The 11,634-nt window shown below is 36.9% G+C and overlaps 1 protein-coding gene across 1 annotated transcript in view; it reads right to left on the bottom strand.

The window, feature by feature from the left end:
- Nucleotides 1-990: 990 nt before the first annotated feature.
- The window catches only part of LOC103029429 (thyrotropin-releasing hormone-degrading ectoenzyme), a 473,221-nt gene continuing 462,577 nt past the window's right edge, over nt 991-11,634 (bottom strand). The window contains exons 18-20 of the mRNA XM_022671576.2: nt 9,023-9,163; nt 8,642-8,723; nt 991-2,714 (exon numbers count right to left, since the gene is read on the bottom strand). Of these exons, the coding sequence (XP_022527297.2) occupies nt 2,571-2,714; nt 8,642-8,723; nt 9,023-9,163 (367 nt within the window). The 3' untranslated portion in view covers nt 991-2,570. The remainder of the gene's footprint in view (nt 2,715-8,641; nt 8,724-9,022; nt 9,164-11,634) is intronic.

The raw sequence follows: 11,634 nt of genomic DNA, 5'->3' as shown, positions 1-11,634 counted from the left end.
GAAGGTTATTAAGAGTGATAGTACTCCTTTCAGTACTTTTACGATGAGTTGCTTGGTTATATCATAGCTATAGTTGCACAAAATGCAATCCAACCCCTACAGAAATGTCCTTAAATTTAAGGTAAAGCTTTTTTATAGAGTTGAAGCTGTTACTGTAGCAAAGGCTAGAAATTGTCTTATTCTTACACTTGATTTCAGAGGAAGCCATAAAGGAACAGGTGTCTACAGTGCAAAGAACATACCAATTACTGTAGAAAGAATGAACAGTGAAATATTTCTCGAAATGAAGTTAGTGCTTGTCTAGTGCTTCTGCCAATAGAATAGGACTCTCTGAAGCAGATTATCATTAACATATTGGCACCATACACCATGCCAGGTGTGGGCTAGAGGGTTATAAACCACAGCATTGAGCTGTTGAGAAGTTTAAGTGTGTTCTCTGGAATAATGGAGCTCCATTTAATACTTTTAGGGAGGATAAGTTTGAGAGTTGGGGATGAGGTGGGGTGGTAGTCATTGTCCAACATCCCCACCTCACTAATAACATCAACCTTGTTGCCTAATGCATTCAAATCCTTACAGCAATGCTTCAAATAATAATTGTACTCATGTATATATGCAGTTCTGATTGTGTTATCTGGTATCTGGTATGTATATCGTTGCTGTCCAATGAAAAACAAGTATCTCCATTTTTGTTGATTTTTAGTTTACTACATAGTTTGAACATAATTTCTGTCCCTTACACTGTGCCAAAATGTCTGGATGAATGGACCAATAGAAATACTTTAAAATGGCCTGGAATAAACTCTCTTTAAAGTTTAGAAAGTTTTTTTCTCTCTCCCGTAACATTGCAGTTTTGAGGACATTTGTTTTTCATTGGACAGCGACGACATTCACCAACATGAAGACACACTGGAAAAAAAGAGGAGATTGTTCCAGCACTGTAGATGCAGACGTAGGTAGGCCACAATGACAGGCGTAATTAGACATGGGTGCATTAGCATACAAAAGAATTTATTGTCAGCAGTAAAATCTCTACACTGCTCTGCTCAAAACACAGAGGATATTTTTTTTTTCTGTCGTTTAGAAAAGAAAGCGCTTACGTCAAAACACAATATAGAAGCAAAGGCTGGAACCACATGATGGAACAGCATGATAACACACACATACGAACAGGGACGGAAAGGAAGGTTTTTTTTTTTTTGATAGCGCATCCTGCAGACTAGATTACTTGTTCAGGGATTTGATTCACAGAAAGTAAAAAGACAAGGTTTCTATCTTTTGCGAGATTGCTTGCGACACGCGAGGCAGGCTGCTGAAGGTTTTCTTGGGTTGGGCTGCTGCAGGAATGAAGGTTGGTTTTCTAGAACGAAGAAGAGATTATTTATTTATTTATTTACTGGTTTGTTTGTTTATTTGTTCATTGTTATAGCCAGGAATGTTGCACATTTGTCTTTGTTGTTAAATAGATTTCTTTATTTCTACCCGTCCATGTTCTTTCTTTATTGTCAGGGAAAATGAAATAACAATGTAACAAAAAGAGAAAAGAAAAAAAAAAAGCAAAAATTTGAGCCACGTTCATGGTATGATAACCATGACAGGCATGGCATGGCAACATCATCAGCATCAGCATCTGTCTTTCATCTTTTGTCTCTTGCACCTCATTGACCAACTATTGAACATATCGACAGACACACTGGTTATTCTTTTCAACATTTCCACTCAACATTTACACTGGATATCCAAGGACAGGCCTCAAGTCAGCAGAGGCCCTGCTAATATAGTACAGGGAGCACTGAACTGACCCATAGACCAAGACACGTATAACCAATTGGTATGCAGCTCACAAAAACTCCATATATCTTCAGATTACTCCATATAACTCCAGTCACCGGTGCATTGCAAATACCAAATGGCATTCTAAAAAACTCGTAATACCCAAAGTACACTCCCAATCCTCTCCGGTCACCTGCTTCTTCTATGGCTTGAAGAAAGGGAACAAAAATCGTCCGTCAAAAGCTTTCCATCATCTGTCCACACGTTCTGGTCCAATCACAACACTGATTGTCATGTTGAATGACATTGTGCTTTATCTAAGTTTGTGAATAACATACTGTTGAGTACTGGGTTGAGTTGAGGTTTGGAACGGATTTGAACCTGAGCTTCCCATCTTCAAGGACTCTCAGAGAAGAGCGGACATTTCAGGAATGACTTTCATGCATTAAAAAAGATGGGGAGGTGGGTTGGTGGTCGGGTGGGGTAAGTGGTAAGAGGTAAGGTAGTGAGGGCTACTTTAAAAAGAAAGAAGAAATGTCACGAGAGATGTACACCACCATGCAACACTCAATTACGATTTTTAACCCGTCTCAAGTCCCAAGTCTTTCCTCGCCTGCTTCTGTCAAGGCCTGCTCATTTCTTCTTTTTTCCAGGGGGAAACAAAAGGCTTGATTTTACAGACTATCGGGGTCCAAAAAAAGTTATTTTTTAAATTCCTCTTATCTCCTCCTGTTGTTATTGGCCTATAAATGTTTGATAGAGATTCCATGCTAGCAGAAAAGGCGCAAGGTTCTGCGTTAGCCGTTGGGCGATTTCCTCAGCCACTGGAAAAACTGCTGCTTGTAGAGGTTGTGCCATTTCACGTTGGCTTGGACGATCTCCATGGCTCGGGCGAAAGCAGACGCCGCCCCTCCGCCACTCGTCTCTATGAATTCCTTCAGCTGATGAAGAGAAGACAACAGAAATCGAGAAATTTAGGTTAGATAAACTAAATGTCTTTGCTTTCTTGAAATACAAGAACTTCACCTGCTATTTAAACACTGGTACAGTTCATTAATTCTTAATAACTGTGTGGGTTCTAAAAAAAAATCATAGACAGTGAAAGTTCCAGCCTGTAAGATATCAAAATAAAACCCAAATAAACATAATAAAGTCAGTGTTCAGTGAGAGTGTCTACCTGTAATTAACTGTATATAACATTAGAACACTAAACCCAAATAAACAAAGTCAGTGTTCAATGAGAGCTTCTGCCTGTAATTAAAACTATATAACATAGAAATAAACCCAAAAAAAACATAATAAAGTCAGTGGTCAGTGAGAGCATCTACCTATAATTAAGTCTATATAACATAAAAAATAAACCCAAATAAACATAATAAAGTCACTGTTCAGTGAGTGTCTACATGTTATTAACTTTATATAACAATAGAGTAAACCCAAATAAACATAATAAAGTCAGTGTTCAATGAGAGTGTCTACCTGTAATTAACTCTATATAACATTAGAATAAACCCAAATAAACATAATAAAGTCAGTGGTCAGTGAGAGTGTCTACCTGTAATTAACTCTATATAACATTAGAATAAACCCAAATAAACATAATACAGTCAGTGTTCAGGGAGAGTGTCTACCTGTAATTAACTCTATATAACAATAAAATAAACCCAAATAAACATAATAAAGTCAGTGGTCAGTGAGAGCATCTACCTGTAATTATCTCTATATAACATTGGAATAAACTCAGATGAACATGCAGTCAGAGTTCAGTAAGAGTGTCTACCTGTAATTAACTCTTTATAACATTAGAATAAACACAAATAAACATAATACAGTCAGTGTTCAGGGAGAGTGTCTACCTGTAATTAACTATATATAACATTAGAATAAATCACAATGATACTAATGTCAGTGGTCAGTGAGAGTAACCTCAGGGTTATTGTGGGTTCAATAATCTGTCCTACCTCTGTCCAAAGCCTAAACCTTTTTGCTACAGGAATATTATGGGATGGCCGTCCCTGAGCTTTGCTTTGACCTGTATATCTAAGCTGGGATATGCAAAGACAGTAGTCTTGTACTGTATCAGTATAATGACAATAAAAATGACAATAAATACATCTTTTTGGACCAGAACTGCTCAGATAAATAATTATACGTAACACAAGGGAAAAAATAAACCTGCGTGGGAGTTTAAACTAAATATCTGTTCTAGAAATGTCCTCCAGAACTGACCTGCTGCTTTCCTAACTCCAGCATCACCATGTGGTTTTATAGACAGTGTACGGTGTCTTCTTAACTAATGAGTGTTGTGTACTTTTAGCCTATCTTCTGCTGCAGCTTCCTCTCCTAACTAAAGCCAAACAGGAGCGGAATACAAAACCACGCATTTACATGCAAATGACTGACATGTAATGGAGGAGATAACAATGCTGCTTATGGGACTGAGGCAGAGGAGCATGTTTGAAGTAAACAGAATTATACAACTGTTGTTTTTTTTTGCCGGGAAAGATGGGAAACCTCCGTTTCTTTGCTTTTCCAGTCTTTAAACAGCACTGCTAACCTCTCCTGCCAATTAGTGACAAAGACGTCTAAAGTGGATGCACGCTGAATAACAACACAGCATCACCTCCAGCTATGGACTGTACAAAACATGCATGCTAAACTTTCAACCCACACAACAATAATGCAAGAGACATTTTATTATAAACTGAGTTTTATGAAATGTTACTGTTCAAATGTACTGATGTTAACACAGTGCATTATACAGCGCTGAAAATATGAAGAGACCACTTCAGTTTCTGAATCAGTTTATCTGATTTTGCTATTTAGAGATATATGTTTGAGTAAAATGAACATTGTTGTTTTATTCTATAAACTACGGACAACATTTCTGCCAAATTCCAAATAAAAATGTTGTCATTTAGAGCATTTATTTGCAGAAAATGAGAAATGGCTAAACTAACAAAAAAGATGCAGAGCTTTCAGACCTCAAATAATGCATGTTCAGAAATCAATATTTGGTGGAATAATCCTGTTTTTAATCACAGTTTGTATGTATCCTGGCATGTTCTCCACCACCAGTCTTACACACTGCTTTTGGATACATTTATTCCACTCCTGGTGCAAAAAAATAAGCAGTTCAGTTTGGTTTGATGGCTTGTGATCATCCATCTTCCTCTTGATATATTCCAGAGATTTTCATTTTGGTCAAATCAAAGAAACTCATCGCTTTAAGAGCCGTATTTCCAACTGCGTGAGAAAACCACACCAATGAATAAAGCATTTAGCTACTTAAGTTGCACTTTTTTGCTGACACAGATGTGCACATGCACACACACAGCATGTCTAGCCCCTGAAGAGAAGTACTGCCAATAGAATAAAACTCTCTGAGGCGTGGTTGTCCACAATTTAAGACAGTAGTGGCGTTAGAACATTATGATTCTACTCCCTGGCCACTTTATTAGAAACACCTACATTACACTGCCTTTGTTAACTTATTAATGTATTATTTGTCACTTTATTGGAAACACCAACCACTTTGTACTTTCATTCATTACTGGCCACTTTATTAGAAACGTCATCCCTCTACTTCCAAACTCTGTCCACTTTCTTTTAACACCTATCACCTTGTACCTCCAATAATTGGACAGTTTATCAGAAACACCACCAGCTTGTACTTTGCAATAAATTGTGAATGGTGCTCCATACTAGATTTAAGTGCCTTTACTTGGGAATGATGGTTTATAATGGTGTTATAAATTAACATCATTATTATATTATATATGTATTAAATTAAAATATATAGTGTAGTTTACAAAATACTGACATTAGCTCTTTACACATTCTCAAATAATGCTATTTGCATATGTTAATAAATGCTAATGAAGGCATTATAAAGTTGCCCATGTAGACGGCCTTCAAACAGTGCTGCTGAATACATTATGTTGTTTGTTTTTCTGACATTGGTAGCACCCCGTGGACCCATTCAAAACTAGTGCCCCATTAATACAAACCTCATCCTCAACCGCCTCTGGTTCCTCCATAATCTCAAAGCTATTTTCCCGCCTTCTTTTAGTGCCAAACACATAAAGAGCCCTTAAAGTGCTCCTCCTGCACTTCATTGTCTACGACAAAATGCTAATGTACTGTTTAAGAAAAGCCCGAGTGTGGAAAAGTAAAAGCTGCAGCTCGGTGAAGTCGGAGACAGGCATCAGCATTCCGGGCCCCTGGGGGCCGAAGACTGCATGCATTAGAATAAATGAATATACGGGCCATTTCGGCAGCAGGGTTAATCGTTTGTGGGTAAGTAAATGACAGAATTATAATAAGTAAACAGAATTTTGGAGTTGCCTCTAATTCACGGTCACCTGGGGATTGATTTTTTTCCTTTTTTTTTTCACGCAAGAAACACTCAAGTCCGTTTTTTTCTCCGTAATTCCCTACAAACTCAGCAGACTGCAGGGAAAACCCAAACAGCCTGGCCTCGCAATTAAACCAGCACAGACACTAAAACATAAATACTTCACAAACCGGACTAAAGCTGAGCGTGACTGATTCTGTTCCACTTAATTGGTAGCGCAGTTTCACTGCAGGGCGTGCGAGGTGAGCGTGTTGAAGGCGAGAAAACGGAAAAAAGCATTTCTGCATTCGTTTTTCATTTAAAACAACTAAAAAAGCCCTAAAACTAAACCACAAACTTCTACTTCCACTAATCTTGGCCACTTTATTAGAAACACAAGGATAACTTACTACATAAAGATACTTCCACTTATTGCTCACTGACCACTTTATTAGAAATGCCTACCTACCTTGCACCTCCACTCATTTTTGACACTTTATTGGAAACATCTACTATTATGTACTTCTATTCATTTTGTCCACTTTATTAGAAACACCTATCACTTGGATTTGCTCTAATTTTTGGCTACTTAATTAGAAACACTAACTGACTTTCATATTTTGGCCACTTTATCAGAAACACATACCAGCTTATACTTTCACTAATTTTGACAATTTTATTAGAAACACCTACCTTGTACTTTAATTATTTTCGGCCACTTTATTAGAAACACCTATCATACTTGTACTTTCACTAATTTGTGGAAACTTTATTAGAAACACTGACTGCTTTGTGCTTCCACACATTTTGGACACTTTATTAGAAACACTTACCACCTTCTACTCTTTTACTTCTATGCAATTTTTTGGCCACTTTATTAGAAACACCCACTGCATTGTATTTCCACTGTTTTTTTGCCTCTTTATCAGGAACACCTCCTATACCTTCTACTTTCACTCATTTTGGCCACTTTATTAGAAACACCTGCCATGTACCTCCCTTAATTTTTGACCACTTTATTAGAAACACCTACCATACTTGTACTTTCATTATTTGTGGCTACTTTATTAGAAACACTGACCGCTTTGTGCTTCCACTCATTTTGGACACTATGCAATTCTTTGGCCACTTTATTAAAACACCCACTGCATTGTATTTCCACTCCTTTTTTGCCATTTTATCAGAAACACCTTCCATACCATCTACTTCTACACAATGTTTGGCCACTTTATTAGAAACACCTGCCATGTACTTCCCTTAATTGTTGACCACTTTATTTGAAACACTGACCAGCTTGTACTTTTACAATCATTTTTTGTCCACTTTATTAGAAACACCTACCATACTTGTACTTTCATTATTTGTGGTTACTTTATTAGAAACACTGACCGCTTTGTGCTTCCACTCATTTTGGACACTTTAATAGAAACACCTACCACCTTCTACACTAATTTTAGCCACTTTATTAGAAATACCTACCACCTTCTACTTCTACACTAATGTTTGGCCACTTTATTAGAAACACCTACCACCTTCTACACTAATTTTGGCCACTTTATTAGAAATACCTACCACCTTCTACTTCTACACTAATGTTTGGCCACTTTATTAGAAACACCTACCACCTTCTACACTAATTTTGGCCACTTTATTAGAAACACCTACCACCTTCTACTTCTACACTAATGTTTGGCCACTTTATTAGAAACACCTACCACCTTCTACACTAATTTTGGCCACTTTATTAGAAACACCTTCTATACCTTCTACTTCTACTCTAATTTTGGCCACTTTAATAGAAACACCTACCACCTTCTACTTCTACACTATTTTTTGGCCACTTTATTAGAAACACCTACCACCTTCTACTTCTACACTAATTTTTGGCCACTTTATTAGAAACACCTACCACCTTCTACTTCTACACTAATTTTTGGCCACCTAATTAGAAACACCTATCATACTCGTATATTCACTAATTTGTGGACACTTTATTAGAAACACCTATCATACTTGTATATTCACTAATTTGTGGACACTTTATTAGAAACACCTACCACCTTCTACTTCTATGCATTTTTTGGCAGATTTTTCAGAAGCACCTTCCACACCTTCTACTTCTACACTCATTTTTGGCCACTTTATTAGAAACACCTACTGCCTTGTACTTCCACTTCTTTTTCACCACTTTATTAGAAACACTGGCCACATCATGCTTCCACACATTTGTCCATTTTGGCCGCTCTTGTTTGTGGTCAGTTTATTAGAAACACCCTTCACTGGTTATCAGCTGCTTTAGTTTGTTCTGTAGGTGTGTATAAGTAATATAACATGATGATGGATGCTATCCTGTACAATGCAGCTCTATCTATCCTCTAGTTCCCCTAAAGGAAGCTGGTTATGTGAGTTCTACTCAGACTTTGAAGGTAAGGCTGCAGTGATTGATCTTCTGGTGGCTGTTTGATTTTCCCAGCAGCTCCCGTCACTCTGGAGTGCTCTGTAGCTGAAAGCAGCTGCTAGCGTCAGACTCACCTCAGTGAGCTCGCTCTCGGTGTTGAGGAACTCCGTCACCCCGCTGATTAATTTAGAGTTCATAAATAAGGCCTCGCCGTACCTGCCAGGAGAAAAAAACAGGGGAGTCACTCCCAATAAAGCCCGGCTGTTTACAAGCCACGGCGCCCCACTCCGGGGGACGCTTGCACGGCAAAGCCAATAAATATTATTCATTATGTGCTCTATAGCTCTACACACACAAACAAGAGCATCAGGATTCAGCAGCGTCGGCTCACGAGCGCGAGAATCCGCATATATATTTCATAACACCCCGGGAGAGACAGAGAGAGAGTTAAAGATTTATATAATAACACACGGTAACCAACAGAGGAACTGCCTGTGATGCTCAGAACAGCGTACCTGGAGTTCAGCATGTCCCACTTTTCCCTGAAGTACCTCCACGCTAAGTGGCGTCCGTGCGGATTGCGGCCCACGTGGATGATCACGTCGATGACGTCCTGATCTGGGACCAGGTCTGAGCTTAGAGAGAGATTGAGCAGCCTGGAAAACAAGGAAACAAACAAACAAACAAACAAATATTAATATTTCACAAATATAAAACTGATCGAATGCACTGTAACCCATTTAGACCTAGTACTTACACCCATGCCTCTTTATTTTCCATAACTACTACATTATGATCAGTATGAACCTTATAGGCCCTAAGATTGAACCCTTTGGGACTTTGTAGGCTAAGCGAAAGTTCATTTAGCTTTTGCATTAGAATTAATAACTATAATAAGTAAAAACATATCCACTGCTCTGGAAAAAAATAAGAGAGCACTTCCGTTTCTGCACTTCCGTTTCTGAATCAGTTTCTCTGATTTTGCTATTTATAAGTATATGTTTGAGTAAAATGAACATTGTTGTTTTATTCTATAAACTACAGACAACATTTCTCCCAAATTCCAAATAAAGAAATGAGAAATTACTGAAATAACAAAAAAATGCTTCCAGACCTCAAATAATGCAAAGAAAACAAGATCATATTCATAAAGTTTTAAGAGTTCAGAAATTAATATTTGGTGGAATAACCCTGGTTTTTAATCACAGTTTTCATACATCTTGGCATGTTCTCCTCCACCAGTCTTACACAATGCTTTTGGATATCTTAATGCCTTTACTCCTGGTGCAAATATTCAAGCAGTTCAGCTTGTGATCATCCATTTTCCTCTTGATTATATTTCAGAGGTTTTCAATTTGATAAAATCAAAGAAACTCATCATTTTAAAGTGGTCTCTTTTTGTTTTTTTCCCAGAGCTGTATATAATATACAGTAAATAATAGACATATGGGTTATGAGGTTAACATTAGTGGGCTCAATCAATAACAATTATAAAAAATTACAATAGCTAAATTTTCTAAAGCTAAAGCTTTTAATACCGGGCATTTAAGTGTAAATAAAATAATTTGTTTAATATTGGCAAAATTAAATTATATTTCTTTTAGTAGTGTCATTCACTTAAAAAAGGAATTGTTTAAATCAAAACAAAATTCTGTGATTTAATCATGAAAAAAATGATGATATTATTTATAAATGCTGTAACTCAGGATAGTTTCTGATGTTCTTTAAATTACAATATTGTAATGTAATGAATTACTGAGTTTAACTGAGACTTTTACTGTGAGAAAGAAACACTAGTTTAGCTCCATATTCCACACTCAAGCCAATCATACATACACCATACATTAAGAGAATTATATCATGCCTTTTGCGAGTTTCCAGCTGTGCAGGGAATATTTCTGGCATTCTCATAATAGCAACCAACCCAGCTGTATAGTGCACGGTTGAGGCCTGCTGTCACATATTAGCCTGTGTCTGTCCTGTGTTTTTCCCTCTTTTGGTTTTCTGTGCTCCTGCCCTAGCCCTGCCCAAGCCATTAGTGTTGTCACCTTGTGTCTCATTTGTAACTCTGCCCCCTCATTACTTCCACAGGTGTCCCTAGTGTGTGCCTGTGTATAAATACCTCATGTGATCCATTGTTCTCTGTCGCGCTTTTTGTTTGACCGTGTCCTGTTAATCTTTCCAGATCGTGTTTTAATGTTTTGTTTAGCCTCAGACCTGTTGTGTTTTTTGTCTTCAGTTTTCCAGGTTTGCTTTATGTAGTTAGTTTCTTTGTTATTTTGGCCTGTTTGTTTCAGTCTTTTAGTTTATCTTCTGGTGTATAGTGTTTGTTTCAGTAACCTTTTTCTTTATAGTTCTTCCTTAGTGTTTTGTTAGTTTATTTTGTAAATATGGAGAATAAACCTGACTTGCGCCTGACTTTACATCCTGCCTCCTCCATGTTACACCTGCCTATAGATCACTAAAATAGAGCCCATAATGTTTGAAATAAGCAATTTCTTTCAGACAGTATAATAAGACATTTTCAGTTTTTCAGCAGTCTAAAATGAATATATTGGATTTAAATGGATTTCACTTGTTATTTATCTTTGTTCTTGTCCTTGGACTTATTTATTATGATGTGAGGAGCATTACTAATGCATGCAAAATATCTATTTTTTATATTATTAATTAATTAAATATGGTAACTCTTAATCAGATTTGTTCATGCTGGAAATCAAAAGAAGAAGCCTTTTGATTCTGTTGTTTACCAGAAATGCAAACCAGGCACTTAAAAATTTAAATGTGATTCAGTATTGATTTGTAAATTAATTTTTTTAGCTGTGATTTTGACTGTGAAGCTTAATAGGCCAGTTTACCAGTCCTGTACCTGCTCTCGGAACAGTGGAAGGAAAGAAGACAAAAAATGGGTCGAATTCTGTGCCAAAAAAGTATTTTTCTGGTGAAATCTATTTCCATACTTGTAGAGAATAGGCCTTTGTTTAGTTTGTGTTGCGAAATAGTAATCTAACCATATGATAATACACTTTCACTGGATAAAATCACTTTAAAATAAAAAAACAAATTCAAACATGTTATACATTTTAAATAGTCTTAATTTATTTATTTTTTTGGACACTATGAAAAT

Source organism: Astyanax mexicanus, chromosome 2, assembly GCF_023375975.1.
Source record: "Astyanax mexicanus isolate ESR-SI-001 chromosome 2, AstMex3_surface, whole genome shotgun sequence".
Classification (NCBI taxonomy): Eukaryota; Metazoa; Chordata; class Actinopteri; order Characiformes; family Acestrorhamphidae; genus Astyanax; species Astyanax mexicanus.
The sequence above is the reverse complement of the archived record's forward strand: the minus strand, read 5'-3'. Positions and strand labels throughout refer to the sequence as shown.